This window comes from Bemisia tabaci, chromosome 5 (assembly GCF_918797505.1).
Source record: "Bemisia tabaci chromosome 5, PGI_BMITA_v3".
NCBI classification, from domain to species: domain Eukaryota; kingdom Metazoa; phylum Arthropoda; class Insecta; order Hemiptera; family Aleyrodidae; genus Bemisia; species Bemisia tabaci.
The window spans coordinates 15,885,374-15,903,199 of NC_092797.1; the positions used below are offsets into that span (position 1 = coordinate 15,885,374).

At 38.9% G+C, this 17,826-nt stretch overlaps 1 protein-coding gene across 7 annotated transcripts in view; it reads right to left on the reverse strand.

The window, feature by feature from the left end:
* The window catches only part of LOC109042226 (glutamate receptor ionotropic, kainate 2), a 103,211-nt gene that overhangs the window by 75,679 nt on the left and 9,706 nt on the right, over positions 1 to 17,826 (reverse strand). For all 7 annotated transcript variants that reach the window (XM_072300338.1, XM_072300343.1, XM_072300341.1 and 4 more), the window contains exon 2: positions 5,651 to 5,817. In XM_072300338.1, coding sequence (XP_072156439.1) covers positions 5,651 to 5,810 — 160 coding nt within the window. In that variant the 5' untranslated portion in view covers positions 5,811 to 5,817. The remainder of the gene's footprint in view (positions 1 to 5,650; positions 5,818 to 17,826) is intronic.

A 17,826-nucleotide genomic window follows, 5' to 3' on the forward strand; every position in this document is an offset into this window, starting at 1 on the left:
AAGAGGCTCACTGGGGCCTACAAACCTAAGTGGACACTTCACGCATTGCACAATGCGTGAAGTATCCACTTAGGTTTGTAGGCGCCAATGCGCGTTTCGCGCTGGCCGCCCGCCCGCCCGCGCCGTGCGGCGGCGCCTGAAGCAACAATTTCACAACAGAGGTGTTGCATACGAAATTGAACTTATTAAGAATGACAGGCATCCTTTAAAAGTACAGATCTTTCCTCGCAAAATAAATCAGGATACTTATCGTACACAGGAAAAATCTAGGAGCCTATAGCTTAGGCAAATATAGTGGTTTATCCGGTTCAGGTAAAACAAGGAGGGAATTTCTCGAAATATAATTAAGTCCTGTAACACCAAAGAGGTGTAGAGAGTTTTAGTGAATTTTGTGTCATGGAATTGACGCTCCCCCATTTTTACCAAAACTCTCAACTATATATTATTCTCCGTTGGACCAAACAGACAAAACAAAAAAACAATCAAACCCTCATTCTTCCAAGACATCATATATTTTCATCCAAAAACGTCGCGAGCAATTGTCGTTAGTATTTACATGTGGGCCAATTAACTTTGGGTCTCAACTAGCACGTAGACCAAAGCTCCCGTGCCGAAAAAATGGACGTAAATTACTGGAAAAAACAGGTGCGCGGACAAAAAATCGTTGACGAAATGTCCTATAACCCAACGGTAACGTGTACTGTAAAAGCGCATGGCACTCCGTAGAAAGAGCAGATTCCGCTTGCCAACAGCGAAAATCACGTCCTAAGGCGAAAAGATTCAGCTCCGCATTCTTATCACTTGGGGTTATTCTGCCGTGCTAAGGAAAAACGCCGTATGAACCATCAGGCGTTGCCAAATTTCCTTTGATAAAACACAAATTTCCCGGTAAACTTATGAATATTCTCCTTCCAATTTTTCAGATAATTTTGTTCGCAATTTCACCTGAAGTCCCTGAAAATTTCAAGGAAAAATATGCATACCTTTCCTCAAAAATAAACATTTTATTGAGGGAAATTTGGCAACTCTCGAATGTTCATACGGCGTTCTTCCTTAGCACGGCAGTATTAGTCTCCGGCACAGAATCCGATTCCAAAATGTTTCAACAGTATCTGAATCAAGAGGTGGATTTTAAACATTACTGATGTGCTCAACGTGATTTCCGTTCACCGTTACAAAGATTGATCAGGTGGCTGTATTTATTGTTCACGCCATACGTATTCGTCCGAAGCACGGCTCCATCATGGCGCATCATTTACGACTGTAATTTCCATTGCTGAAAAAGGGGCAAATAATTCTGGAGGACCAGACCCTCGCATGATATCATTGTTTCATGGGGGAAATTATCGATTTACGTGACCGTCCGGCAACATCGGTCACTTACACGCTATTACACAAGTATCCGTAAATTAGAATTGCCGAGAGACGGGCGACGCAAAAGACAAACCGGAACTCGGATGCAATTGAAGATTTCAGGAGCGGTCGACGGAAACGCCCTAAGGGTCGTGAGCGATGCTCCGCCGTACTCAGGAAAAACACCATAAGAACATTTGAATGTTGAGAAAGCTCTGCCGATAAAGTACCCATTTTGGAGAAAAGATAGATACTTTTTCTTAAAGATATCTGGTTCCTAAGATTAAGTCCCTCCCCGGTTGAAGGGCGTCGTTCCCTAGAACCAAATCTCACAAAAGTGGAAAGAATTTGATTTTCTCGTCGAGCATGATGATTGAAAATGTTCTTAAGTGTTTACAAAATAGGCCAACATCTCTTAAAATTGAAGTTCTGAAATACTTTTTTTGGGAGTTATTTTTAGCGCGCTTCAAGGCGAATTTGAATTGCGGAATTGCGCCCTTTTTCAAGAAAATTAGACGGACTGAGAAATTTTTAAGTGATAAGAGGGACACAATACAATAGCCCGAATTTATGACAATAAAATACATGAAATAAGCTACAAATTGGTTTTAGAGGCTAAAAACAGAGTAGAGAAACACAACCAGGACATTTCGAGCCAATTACATGTCCTTTCTCAACTGGGACAAAAGCTACGATTTAAAAATTAAAACAAGAAGACAAGCATGCAGCTGACCGAGGTAGGTATCCGTGTGACATTTTTAAGTGAGGAAATATTTTAAAATGAGTGTTGAATGTTTTACCGCTAATTTTCATTATTTAAGGAGATACTTGATGTTTTACCTTCAAGAAGGACACACATATATATAAATGTATTCCTCCTTCCTTCAGAATAAAAATAAAATCTCAGGAACTCTTTAAGTGCCCTTTAAAATGCCAAAAATTGGGGGAAAATTGAAAATTTTGGACTGACGCGTAAGTCCCTCTGCACGAGACCGATTCATTTGCAAATAAAACTGTCTGAAATTTTAAAAGAAAAATTTTCCAGAAAATTCGTATCTGTTGAGGAAGATGTGACAACGTCTACGAGTTCATACGGCGTTTCCCACAGGACGGCAGTACTGCACCCGAGTTTTCGGCACTTGCCTGGATTTACGTTTCGGATCCCCGATACGGTTTTACCGGAGCATCCGCTGTTTCCCTCTTATCCCTCCATGCTAATATTCGGACACATTCGGTGTACAACACCCCTCGTGGCTTATTTATAACTCGTTAGTGCGGATCCCGGGGAGTCGTTAGGGGGTTTTCCTTATTAGTGCAGCATCGGAATGAAACTCTGCTCAGCTCCCGCATCAGATGATTGCGATATCGATTCGCATTTCACTTCGCTGGAATCTTGGCGGAAAGCGAGACGATTATGAAAACCTGGGCGGTAAAAAGTGAGACGTAACTTGAAGCAAACGGAACAGAGTCCATTTTGCTAATGAGCCCCATAACCTAAGCGTTTTTACGTGATCCAGAGCTCATCAGTATAATAGACGTTACTCCATTCGCTTCAAGACGCCTCGAGTGTGATCCTTCGCGGTTGAGAAGGAGGGTTGAATCCACAATAACCGCTGGCGCGGGATACTTTCCGCCCGAATTAATAATGTAAAGAACATTTTATCTCACTCTCTGTTTCAGTTGCAGTAATACTTAAATTACTTTAGAAATACTGTGTTTTGCTCTTATCTATTCGCCATAACCAATCTCAAATTTTCTACCGAGGAAAAAACCAAAATTAAGGTGAAATTAAGTCGGTCATGGAAACTATACTTTCATCTAGAAAGTTGGTAACTATAATTTTTTCGTAAAAATATCCTTTCTCTTTTCATACGTGATATTCAAATACTTGTTCAAAAGATTCAGCACAATGAGAAAATCACCATGTACACCCGAGAGGAACTGAAATTAATGAAAGACCAATTTAATATTCAAGTGAACATTGATTTTTTTTGCGTTAGAGTTGATTTTCAAGCACTGATTAGAGGAATTTTTACCGATAAGTTCGATTTTAAATTTTTTCTATATGTTCCTGGCATTCTTAATGAAATTTTGGTGAGGAAGCTTGTGCTTGTGATGCTTAATTTTTTACCTGCTAAGAAGTCTATCACGGTGCTCACTACAGTCTCTATGCTCTTCTAAAATCTAGATATAGGCTTATGGAAGCGATTTGGGATCAACATGCGTTGCTTTCGCTCGTTCTGTTCGGTTTCATTCGCACAGTTACTCATCCTGACCAGTTTGCCCTCAAAAACTTGACCAGGCAATGTGAATGGAACGAAAGTAGCAATACAATATTGATACGGAAATACAATATTGATGTAGCAATTGACATCTATTGCTATACAATACAATTGCTGTATATTAACATCCTCTTGCACATTTTTTTTTATTAGAGCATGACCTGTGTTTGTAAAGTCTGCTCATAGCTCAGCTTTTTTTTCGCATTATGAGTAGTCGAAAACCTAAAAATCTTGTAGCAATACAAGTGTAGCGTTTGGGCCATGTGAATTTTATTTCCCTTATGTTTAAAGATTTGACTTTTAAGAACCTAACTCGCGGTTTTTGTATAAATTACTGACTAAGACACTAGCAATTGCCCAAATTTTGTGAAAGAATCAATATCTGTCGATTCCAAGCAAGACAGGCTACTTCACCAAGAATTGATTATTTGTAATAGAGTTAAATGGAAGCGTTGCCAGCTTGTGAGAATTGCCACTGGACTGGGAGCGTTAAATCCGAAGGTCAATTTTCCGAACACGTCGTAAAATATTTAGCACTGCGGGATGCAGGTCATCGGAGAAGCGACTTGCATAGATGACCGATAAAACGATGAGTGATGAGAACTCGGCACCCCTCGGACGAGAGAGGCATACTCAATGCCTCGAGTCATGTGTTTGACACAGACAGCTTCCACCCAGATTCCCCCTCCTCGAGAACCGAAATTTATTCCCCACTCGTGACATGTTTTCTGCGGGCTGCATTTTTATGCATCCGTTTTTTCCCTCGCTCAAAAACGAACCCGCATCTTCAAAAAAAGGATTATGTTCATTTTCACATGAACCCCGTGGTGCCCTCATTTTGGAACATCTCTAGGCTCGCCTGAAAACTCACATTTTCCATTGCAAAGATAGGTATGGGTTTCGGTAGAAAATCCTCATTGTTAACGACAGAGCTGATTTTTTCTCGCAGTTATCGTAGCTCATTGGTTCAGTATTCGAGTATGAATGAATTGTTTCATAAGTTGCCGCAGGATAGATTGGGTTTATCTGTTTTCCCCTCGCGTTAACAGTTGAGCAAGCTCTGCGATTTTTTATTTACTTTGAACTATAAAAAAGAGGAAAATGTAGGCATATTTTGTCGTAAAAATTTGATCGCTCAATAAAATGTAATTTTATTTCACCCAACGACGATTTTATCAGAGACAACACAAGTGAGAAACCTCCGCACTAACAGTCTATTGAAGGTCAACTCCACTAATTTCCTGATTCTTTGTTTCCTCCACGAAAGAACGGAACTACATTTCAATGTTGTCAAATTTCTTCTCGCAAACTGCATCTTTACCACGAAAATCTTGGGTCTTTCCCACTGAAAATTTCACTGATTTTTCTTCTGATCTCGTGCAAAAATCGGACAAAAATTACACAGGTAAATTCTCGTAAAATATTAAACTGTTCGAGTCAATTTTTATAGAATAGAGTTACACTGAAAAAAATTCTCGGCGTTTTTACCACGGTCCGTTGGTACCTATACCATCTCACTGTTTTTACCAATTATTTGTAATTTTACCAAGACAGACTGGTAAGCTTACCTGAAAACCGGTATTTTTACTGTTTTTTTTTTCAGGTAAGAATACCACTTTTATTGGTAATACATTCCTGGTAACTTTGCCATTTTATCTCGGTAATTCTACCCCAGTCGAAACAAAATATTTGCGTTTTTACCAAGGTCCAGTAAAATTACCGAGACGATTCAATAATTTTACCGAGATTTCTCGGTAAAATTACCAATTCCATAAATGGTAATTTTACCAAGAAAAAACTGGGATCAAGTAGAACCCTGAATTGTTGGTAATTTTACCCTTTTTTTAGTAAATACACCGGGATTTTTTTTAGTGTACGTTCCTCCGTCCAAGAGACGACGAATTTCGATGGATGAGAAACTTCTAGAGCAAGAACGACAAACGTGCATACATATACCGTACTACCATAGACTACCACACTACCATACTAACATACTTCATATCATAAGGACTTACCAATTTTGATGAATGGTGGAAGGCACATGATAGGCGTACACAAACAGTCAAGAATTAGGTAGATGAACACAAGAAGCTTATCGCACATATTCCTCCGGCAGCTAAAACAATCGAACCGATCATTGGTCAGATTTTCATCCAACCGACACCATTTTGCCATGGGGTCCCTGTAACAGTCCATTTAGAATAGTCAGAGTCAAATGCACAGAAAACAGTTTTATTGCATTTTCGTTTACAATTCAGAGTTCTAAAGAATGATTTATCTGTTTCAAATATGTCCACACCTTTTCAACATTTCGGTTACGTGAGAGTCGGAAATTATTTTTACCGAAACGTTTTTGTTAGATCGAGCTAAATATATTTTCCATAAATCATTGCCAAAACGTTTCTTTAAAGTGTAATATGACAATGCAGCAGCGATAGGTCACCAAAATCCGACGTTTTTTCGTGCATTTAAGCTTTGTGCATTTGAAGTGGCAATTTTTTTGTATTTTTGAATACATTATCTCGTCATTGATGCTTTCGAGCAAAAAACAACCCATGCACTAAGCCTACTCATGAGCTTATTTATTTATTTACTTCATCTTTTGATCTCTCTTCCTCCTTAGATTCATTCATATTTTAAACGAGAGCATGTCACTTCAAAACCAGACATATTCCTCAAAATGGTTCCACCTGGTGAAATTGGGCCTCTTTCGGTGGTTCGTCCCCAAGGAGGGGCTCGGAGAACGCGCGGGAAAAGTAACTCAATAATTCGGCTGATTCCGGCAATGCTCGGAGTTCTCCATCTCCTCGGGGGGAATCATCAGGCAGCTCTGCTACGTGTGAGCAAGTAAAAAGTAGGTAGAGCGTTAATGGCGTCGACTTTCAATGAGCGGATGATGCGACATTAGAGTGGCAGTATTCCACCGCTCTTTTATGCCTCAAACAATCAGGGACAATCAATGACTTATCTCGGGGTTTTCACGGCGTGTGGCGTTGCCACGCTCTGTCGTTTTAGCTAACGTTTTACATTATCTCCCGGTTGAAACTTGAGTTCCCACATACTGCCGTGCTAAGGAAAGACGCCGTATGAACATTCGAGAGTTGCCAAATCGCCCCGGATAAAACATGTATTTGAAAAAGATTATCCGTATTTATACTTAAAATTTTTAGACATTTTAGACAAAATTGCGAACAAAATTCTCTAAAAAAATTGAAAAAAAAAAAAAAAAACATTCACAATTTTCCCAGTAAATTAGGTTTTTATTGAAGGAAATGTGGCAACGTCTGATGGTTCATACGGCGTTCCTCCTTAGTATGGCAGTACTGCCGTGCTAAGGAAGAACGCCGCATGAACATTCAAGAGTTGCCAAGTTTCCCTTTATCAAACATGTATTTTTGACAACATTCATGCGTATTTTACCTTGAAAGTTTCAGATTTTTTTTTTTTTTAATTAAATTGCATACAAAATTTTCTGAAAATTTTGGAAAAGAATATTCACAATTTTCCCAGTAATTTCAGTTTTTAATGAAGAAAATTTTGCAACGTCTAGAGGCTCATACGGCGTTCTATTCTTAGCACGGCAGTATAAGGAGAGCACGGACAAGTCGGTAATTTTGAGGTTAGATTATGGAGCTTTAGAGCCCGGAAGGGCAGCCAAGCTATGAATTTAAATTATCCAGAGTGATTTATTATTTCAGTTGTTATGACTTGTAGTTTGTATAATACGCATTTGACTTATATTTTTGCATGCATTTACCCATTTTTACGAGAAAACGCTCATTTATAATATTCTTGGCCATCTTGGTTTGATATTGGAATCTGGAGATTGGCGCCCTGGTTAAAATTGGTAGTAGAATCTGTGTTCCAAAATTAGACCTATAGCCGGCTGTAAGATTTCCAATAGCTTCTATAGCCGGCAACACAATTTCTAATAGCATTTTATAGCCGATGGCGATTAAGCAACAGCCTGGCGATAAAGTGTACGCTAAACGTTACTAATTACGGATGCTAGGACTTAGTGAGTTTTTGGACTACCGCTCTCTTTTTGGGCCGTAGTATCTTGATTTATTTTGCGAGGAAAGCTCCGTACTTTTGAAGGATGCCTGTCATTCCTAATATGTTGGAGCGCCTTCAATTTCGTATGATACTGTGCAATACCTCTGGTGTGAAATAGTTGCTTCAAGCGCCGTGGCACGCTGCGGCGCGGCAGGCGGACAGCCAGCGCGAAACGCGCATTGGCGCCTACAAACCTAACAGGGATACTTCACGCATTGCGCAATGCGTGAAGTATCCCTGTTAGGTTTGTAGGCGTCAGTACGCCGCCGCTTCGCTTTTTGTCAGGCTCTAATATTTAATCTCGCGGAGTCAGCGTTTTTTAACCATGACTTTGAAATGTTTGCACACTCCGTATGGATTATTCTTATTTCAATTGATGAAAAAAAATATGTAGTAAAGGAAAATATAATGTGCGTTTTGTAAATATTAAGGTGATTCTGTACAAACTTAAGGATTTACAAAGCACACGAATTTCTACACAATTTCTTATAGCCTTTTATAGCCGATGGCGAAAAAGCAACAGCCAGGCGATAAAGTGTAAAGCCCGGCGATAGGAACTATAGCCCGGCTGTATAATTTTTTATCGCCTCGTGTAGCCCGGCCGTATGATTTTTTCCACTTTCTACAGCCGACTATATGATTTTCTATCGCCTTCTTCAGTCGGCTATATGAATTCCTGTGGTATTTTGAAACGCAGCTCTTATCGCCAATTTTTACCAGAGCGTTGCCATGTTTTGTGTTAGGAGGTTGGCTGCCCTTTTCGGGCCCCAAGAGCTCCATATTTCGGCAAGTCTATACTCTCCGTAGATACATAGGCACTCTTGTTGAAAGAAAAACAGTTGGGCAGCTGCAGAAAAAATAACAAATGTATACTTTTTGGAGAGAATAAAGAGAACATTAAAACAGCAGGATTTATATAATTTTTTTTCCAATACAAGCGAAATAACTAATCATTTCTCAATACTTGTATATATATTAAACTAACCAAAAAAAATAATTTAATCAATTTATGGTGAGATTCTAGTAGACCTAGAAATTCATTACATCCAAATTTACAAAGAAAAATAATTTGACGAGGATTGATGAATTAATTAAAGACGGAGAAGTAAAATAATAAAAGAAAAATCGATTTAAAATCATATTACACCCATTTCTTTAGTTATACCTAAAGTTAAAATTGTTATTATCATCGTTATTATAATTTTAATATCCTCTCAATTTTCACAGACTAGTGAGAGACCAAAAATGTATTTGATTAAAAATATGATTTATTAATAAAAAAAATTCTATTTGGCGAATATTTAAGAAAATTATAGTTTCAATATTTAGTCCGTGCCAGAAATGAAATATGACATCAATCTATCATGACCTGGATTGAACAAATGAATTCTTTGTCAATCTAAACTGAGCTGCATTAGTGCTTAAAAAAAAAAAAAAAAAAAAAAAAAAAAAAAAAAAAAAAAAAAAATCTACTCATTTTTTGGTGATTTGAACTCGTGTCACTTCACGGTAACATTTAACAAGGCGAGAAGCAACGGAGCCGAAACATTTCGACCATTCCCAGAAGCGACTAAATTATGATTAAAGTGATGCATTAATTGTGTGCTGGTAACCAACTTCACGAGTTTCAAAGGCGCTTGATTTAATTTAATTGAGCGAGTTTGAACGAGGAGGTCGAACCGTGGCGATCCGGCACAAATAAATGAAGCGGAACGCACGGGGTGGTCGTTTCAGGTCATTGTTCCTTAAAGGCCGGACCTGCGAACTTTAAGGGCGGCCAAAAGCGTGACCGAACTATTTGCGGGCTGAAATGTGTGATGAGGAAATGAGGGAGATCCGTGTATTCAGCGGCCAGAATTTTGTGAGAATGCACATTAGTGACGGGGTCAAAACTTTAAACAAACCGACTTTGAAGATACAATGGACCGAACCCTTAGAAGCTACTTTGTATACGATCTGGCTATTCCCTGAGATTTAACACTGTTATCTTAACAAATTGGAGGAGAGACGTAATATACGTATAAAAAAAAAAAAAAAAAAAAAATCAAGGGCTTCAGGCCAGGAGGGGACAATACCCTCTTCCAAAGCCTACTTTAAAGTTGAAATTCCACGGGAAGAGGGATTTTGGGTAATTTCGATTGGCATTAAGATACCTTGGGTAATTTTTTAACCCTCCCCCCCCCGCTTAGCGCAAATTTGCCTCCTTCTGAAAATTTTTGACTTTCTCCTGATTTATCTGAAATGATGTGTAGAGGAAGTTATGTTGATGTCATGATTTTTCTTTAAAAAAACCTAGAAGAGTACATCTTTTTGTAACAAATAAAAGGCATTGCTTATTCGTGAAGCTGATTGGTTGAGGATGCCAATCACACGTACACAATTATTTATAGTTAGAAATGTAATGGCAGGCCCCAGGCCCCCTTAGGTTGGGACGCTGTTCGTCCCGGTTCCAAGTTGTCAATTTTTGGAAAATAAAGAATTTCAAAGTATCAAGAAAAAGAAAAAAAAAAAACAAAGAAAGATCATAAAAATAAGTGAACTAATAGCCAGAGATGACTGATGCCTCTCTCTCAAGGTTATTGAAAACTTATAGACACATTTAGAGATTTGAATGGCATGATGTAAAGTGTCAATTCTACGGCACGAGAGATTTAATCCCCCCTTTTCCGCTCCGAGCCCCCCCCCCCCCCCCCCCCCCCGCGCCTTTTGAGCACGGGCACACCGATACCAGAGCGTCACAATATCTTGACCCTCATCAATCAACCTTTTATCTTAGATTTTTTTCACATCCATTGTAACAGTTTTAAAAATCGATCGGACATTAATGAAAATTACAGAAATAGGACAAGTTTTTGCCCCAGATTAAACATCACGCCAACAGTTTTCTGTTGGAGGAAAGGAGATGCTACCCTCTAGGGCACGGGAAAAGTACATGCAGGAATGAAAAAAATGAAAGAAGAAAACAATGAAAATAATGAGAAGATTGAAGGTCGTTGCTGAAAGAGAGAAGTGATTGACACCAGAGATGAATAGGCTCGTTGAAAGCTGCAAAAAGAAGGAACGACCTCGCGTTTGCCAAATTGTGAATCTGCGATCCTGGCGCGTCGCGTTTCGCGATGCATCGATTGACAACCTCTTAAACCTATGGAAAAGTATCGATTACCAGGGTGTTTGTACCAGATATCTTAATAATCGATTCTTTACCATAGCTTTAAAAGGGAACACATCCAAAGTCGATAAGTCACGCTTCGCCGCTGTCTGTCTCACAGACTTTTTAAGAATTTTATGACTATCTCGCCACCACGTACGAGAGACAACGTACAAGGGAGATGAACCTCGATATTCTAGGTTATAAAGTTGCGCCTCTGATGTAAGCGCTTATCTCCACTCATACTTGCGCTCTGGAAAGTAAAGAGATGTATGGAAAAGGAGGCTCATCTCAAAATATAGTAACGCCTTTTCGTTAGAGGGGAAAAATTAGATCGGCGCCGAGGAAGGCCGGAGAGAATAGGGGGATGAAATATGAAGTTTCAGGAACAAGCGCAAGACGGTGACTCATACGAAACTATTTTTCGGGTGCCGCCGAAAGTGACGACAGTTCGCTCTCATGTTCCGAGTTTTATGCGTGATTTATGCATAGACTTCCTCCTCAACGGCCAATCGCGCGCTGCTATTCCGTTGATTGAACAGTTGAATGGAGGGATCAAAACTTAACGTCTGTGTAAATGTTCTGTTTGAACCTGTTCTAGATTGTGCTTGCGTCTGAAAGTAGAGCTATCTTCCCGTGAACGATGAAAATGCTTGACACTTGGGAAGTCAAATTTATACGTCGATAACGAAAGTGAAAAAGTGCGTATGTCCATTGCAACGTCTCCAAATCTGCAATTGAGATTTATTTAAAGGATATCATTTAAACTAAACTATATATCTCCTCGAAATTTTCTATAGATATATTGCATAAGTGAGGAAACGTCACAGACAATTTTACGCTGAATATTTGGTTAGTTAACTTTAAAATAATAAGTCACCAAACTAAGACTGGCGATCTATTTATCGGAATCACTAATATTTTCACCTAAGCTATTGATGTTTCACTGTATTCATTTTTCTAGAGCAAACTCCTCCAGGGCTAGAACTAAAATATGCTTAAATTCAGTTTCAGTTACAGGGATCCGTTCTCAACTGGCACCTTCCTCGATAAAGTGCTGCCAAATGTGAGCAGAAGTATCAAACAGAAGGAAAATGGAAGAAAACTAAAACTGTCCACTACAACGAGAAAAACTGATTTGAAATAGAAAATTCGATTTAGGTCATTGATACAAAACAATATTTAATACCCTTAAGCGAATTGCCCAAAAATTCAAGTCATATATTTCGCTTAAAGTGTTATTCTGGTCAATTTGTGCGAAGTCGATTCTCCTATGCTGGCAACAGCGCCAACAAACTTGAATTGTGTTTTTCCAAATTCAAAATATACCTCTTCTTCACTTTAGAATGCTCCAAAAATGGTAAATTTTTAGACATATTCTAGATGATGGTGTAACATGGCTTTGACATTAATTTTATTTCAATTTCGAGACGGTTCTGCCTGAATCCCCATCAAAATGAAATAGAGGAGAGCGAATAAATTCATGCTTATTTTTTCTGGTCAAAATGTGTGTTGCCTTGTCAAAAGCGCGAAGTTACTAAAAACAAACTTCACACAACGGCGGTGAATACTTTCTCCTTTACACGTGAATAGCACCAACTTTCCTCTTTTTTGATGATCAGATCTGAGAAACCAATTGTGAGCAGCGCCATAAATGGAGGAAAGAGAAAATAAAATTCTTTTTACAACTCCCCGCTCAAATGTAGTATAGAAAGCTTGGGGCTCAAATTCAGCCGTCCCGTAAAGAGAAGATACGGTTGCTTAGAACCTCAACTTTGGTCCCGTGGTCGAAGGAACGGCGCACTGTTTCATGTCGCCACTGACGCTTTTGCTCTATGCTCTTTTATCCCCGAGGAAACGCGCTGTAAAGTAAAATAAACTGAATTAGAGGTGACGTCACGAATTGAGGTTTCGATTCTTGAAATGTCTCGGTCTCAACCGATTTTCACTCCTCCCAATATTCGATTAGAGACTTAGATGGTGTGATATCATACAACCCTACGCGTACAATAGTTCTGAACTTTGATAGTAACTGTCACGTCGCTGGTGCCCAAAATTTAAGACTGGTTCTGAAACAACAAAAGAAGTAAAAAAATAACAAATAAAAAAATAAGAAAAATAGAGAAGATTAAAAATTTAAAAAAATACAGAAATAAAAAAATAGAGAAAATAAAACAAATTAAAAAATAAAAAATAAATAATTTTAAAAAAATTAAAACTTAAAAAATATTTTAAAAAATGAAAAAATAAAAATTAATTTTCCGTCGATTGCAGACCGAAGGGTGAAAGTTCGACTGAAACCACGATCATAAAAAATGCATATGTATGAGGGCTAATTATTTTTGTCACCATTCGCTGCATCCGGTTGCAGAACTCCAGTAATTAGAGGGTAATCATATCAGCTAATCAAAATTAAAAGTGGTGCGTATTAATTTACCCTAGGGGTGCAGTAACTGGACCTGTAATCGGGTCACAGACCGTATACGGTTACGGTGACGCTCGTTAACTGAAAAATTTGACGAAGCAGAATTGGACGTATTTCTATCAAACAGAACTATGTGCATTATGACGTGAGCCCTGTTATGCATATATTATTATGGGTCTCAGTGCTCATGTCTAAATGCACATAGTTCCGTTTGGCAGAAATTCGTCCAATTGAAACGGATTATGCTCAGAGGCTGCGGACAATTATATTTCGCCTTCAATTTTCGGGGTAGGCCAAATGGCCCTTCCATGCAGTAAGAGTCATCCATTTGAGGTTGTATTTCTCATTTTATTTACTAATCTTGATTCGTAATAAATTATATCGGCTGGCGATGCATTTGTGCTATTCGAATATTATTGATTGATAATGGACAATTAATGAAAAATGATAACAAGTACTCTCAGATTTCTCCGGGGAAGCAATGATCACCTTAATTTATAATAATTGCCTAGATCTTATAGATGCCTGAGCAGGAGCGAATTAACCCAAAGCTTGCTAAAAACACGTGCCCCGCGGGTGCTATGGGGCAGTGCACACGAACTTAGATGTAGGTCTACCAATATATATTAAAAGATAGATGAAGAAATCAACTTATTAAAAAAAGAAAAAAAAATAAGTGTCAACATCATTCGAAGAAAGGAAATACGTAATTGAACCTCGTTTATTAACTATTCTCCCCAATTTGCGTAACACCTCATCGGCGACATACAGCGGAGCATTGCAACGTCACGTCTCGCGCCATCGCGCCTTCAATTTTGCAGATATGCAACATGGACATCCATCAAGTACGAATAGTTGTATCTCTGCGCCGTCATCAAGGCAATTCTTTCTTTTGATCTATTTTCATATTTTGGTTTATTTCCGTTTGTCTTATTTGTGGAGGTGCTTCAAAGGCTGCGTGAGCAACTCAGGAGTAATCGGTCTTCGTTTTTCAAGTCACTGTAATCTTGAGTGAAATAAAAAGTAATCGGAGATAGTCAAGCGTTGCAGTAGGAATACGAATTTTTTTGCATTTAGTTATTGATGTATTTTTATATGCTATAAACTATTCCATAAGAATCTTTTTTTCACAACTCCCATTACTAATGCATTTTTTTGAAGCGGCGTGGAGGAGGGGGGGGGGGGGTCGAATCCACCTATTTGCTCGCTAAAGTTTCGTGCAGGATACGTCTTCACTGAAAAAAGTATGGTAATCTCTACTATTAGTTTACTTAATTTTTTACACAGTGGTATACTCCTTGATGAAAATAACCAGAATTATAGTAGTATTTACGAGAACTCTAGTGATACTTACCATTATATGGTAAATGCTACCAAAGAGTCGGGGATCACCGTGTCAAAGTATGGTAAAATCTACCATACTTTTTTTTCAGGGTGCAGGTCTCAAACTCGCCGAATCATGATTTATTTATTTATTGTAAGCGTGCGCTTAGCAAGTAACATCTGCACTAATCCACCGTGATTTTGAATGAATGCAGAAACGAGTGCCAAAATCTCCGCACTAAGGACTCATCGAAATTTCAGGCGCAGTACACGCGCCACATGGTTGTTCGTTTCAAATCTTGATAGATTGCTTCCGTGAATAATTTACGAGGCTTCTATTGGGCGAAATTAAATAACCGGATTACACCACAACTGAAGATGACACACGGGTGTTAGACAATTTGATCGCTCCGCATTTGTTCTCCGAAGTCTCTTTTGTGACGTGGACTGTCTTCAAAGCGATGCGCGGAGGTATTTCCGTTTAACCAGAACTGTGTCACGCATCCATAAGCCTCGAAATGACGGAGGGAACTGTCATATCATTTTGTTACTCGAACATTTTACCATATTTGAGACGAAGTACGCAGAATTTACCTTGAAGAGTAGTAGTAGTAGAACTAGGGAAAGAAAAGAAGAGACAAAAGTCACATCAGTCTGGATGCATCAGTCATCAGTTGGCCCATTGGTTAGCATGTGAATAGATGTTGAATGGTGCAATTTTTGGATGTGACATTTGTCTCTTCTTTTCTTTCCCCAGTTCTAGCACTGCCGTGCTGAGGAAGAGAGCCATATGATCCTTTAGGCGTTGCCAAATATCCGCAGAAAAATCATGAATTTTCGGAAAAATTTGTAAAATTGGAGATTAAGTCGTTTGAAAATGAGAGGGATTGATGAAAAACTTTTGAAAGTATGGTATATTAAGATCAGAAAGAGGAGGGAAAATTTTGGATATGAAGTGTTGGTAGGTAGGACAAGATATTAAAACATGCCTGACCCTTAACTGTAAAAGAAATAAGTGTAAGAATGTGAGACAACCACGAATACAGGACGAATTTTTACAAAACGAGAGACATGTAATAAATACGAGAATTGTGATTTTTTACAAGTCAAGAAATAAGGTCAACTTTTTACAAAACAATAAACATGTGACATATACGAGAATTATGAATTTTAGAAGTCAAGAAATAAGGTCGCAAGGATTCAATTTAACCTGATTTTTCCTTATCTATTTGAAAACAAAGAGCGACTTTTTTTCTTCAACTTCAAAGGGTCGAGTGGCCTAGAAAAATCAATGTCTGCAGCACTTAGTCCCACTTACTTTTACCCTGCTTCGAATGGAAGATGTAATCAAGCGGTTTTTGATTAATTAATAATTAATTATAACCCGTTTCGCCGGGGAGCTCGAACGGATGAAGGGTCAAAACAGCTCAAGAATGATCGCAATCTGGACGCTTCTGCGAAATTCCCTTTAACCCCTCCCCCCTGGGGTTTGGGGGGGGGGGCTCTCAATGCCGGCCGCTGTTTTTCGCGATGAAAGGAAAATTGTTTGTATTGAATCAACGGATTTCAGCGGCACCGGGAGAGTAAAAAATGAATGATGTCAAGTGGGGAATGTTGAGTTGCCGACAATAGCGGCCGAGAAAAGTGCTGCCAACGTCCGCGGTAAAAGTTCCTCTTTGTCTCTGCTTCTCGTATAAAAACCATCGGATTCCCCGCGAAAATGGCAACCCTGCTTGAGAACTAAAAATGAAGAAGATGATTAAGTGGTTCAAGAGAGGAGGCTTGCAGGTAAGATCTAGAGAGAGAGGGGAAGAGAGGGAAGGGGGCCGGGAAGAGGTGGACGAGTAAAAGGAAGGTATTCTGGCGAGAGATTAGAATTTGATAGGCATGCAAGATGTAATTGCACTGAAATAATAGTCGTTTGTCGGAGAAGCGAGACAATAGAAGGTAGGGCAGAAAAATGAACGCGGAAAGATAATGAAACACTGTTGCCGCGCTCGGCTTGTGGTAGCGTTCTTACGGATAATTTAATGTACTCTCGATTAAAACTAATTCTTTTAAGTTAGGCGCGGGACCAGTGTTCGAAACTCACAGGCGCCAACGCGCCAAATGCGCCTAAAAAATCGGCCATGTCGCCTAAAAAATGAAGACTGCGCCAACGTGGCCCATAAAAATTGCCCCCTAAAAATCTGAATTTTCATATCAGGTATTTATTCGAAATTTTCAGCATTACAAGTGAAAGCTTTTTTTATGCTTCACGATTTCATCCTTTGTGCTTTCGTCTTCCCCAAGTTACAGCTACTTACTAGTTCTGTTATGAAAACATCTTGCATCTAACTTTTCACTAAATGGGCCGTAATATATAGGCAAAAAGTTAATTTGGCCCCTAAAAAATCTTCAATGGCGCCTAAAAATCGAGCTTGGCTCCTAAAACTCAAAGGTGAGTTTCGATCACTGGGCGAGACCGTAATATGTGAATGCAAAGATTTTATAAAAGCTTTTAGACAGTCTTCCTCGATATCTTCCGCGTTTCATAAAATCGTGTTTGGTTAAACCTTATAGGAAAAGAAGGAGGAGGAGAAACGAAGATAATTCACTCGATTACTAAATGTTGCTCAAATGTTTGTGCGCTTTCTGAGAAAGGTTCGGCTGAATCGCAGCCTTTAGCGAAGGTTACAAATTAGGCGGGGTATATTCAGAAGTGAATCTATGAAATAACGTGACGATTCCAAAAACGTGTTTCTTAGTGCTGTGTATACATTTTTCTGAGAAGAGCGGAGCAGAGAAATCAAAACAAGCAGGAAGCTCCAACGCATTGGCGTCGGAGAGCGGCTCTGGGGGCAGTAGTTGTAGTCAAGAATGAGGGCCTAGACACATTTTGTCATTGATGTACAATCCGACAACTGTCGATTCATGTTTTGTAACTTAGCAGATTTACGTAGCCGGTGTATAAATGTGTATTGGGCTTTGATATGGCGAATACATGGCATTATCACTTGTTGTATACTTTTAATTTTGAAAGCTCTTTGGAGGTCCGCTTCCTAAAAAATCTCTGGTTGATAAGTCGTTTAGCGAGGCTGCAAAAAATTTGCATTTTTATATCTGAAAGTGTAGGTATTGGTTTTTTGTATAATTGTTTTTTTGGATTGCTGGAAAAGTAACGCATACTTCTATAATTTAGGACTGAGTCAGGGAAATATAAGGTTCGTTAAATAGTAAATATTCCTAGTACCGTGTGA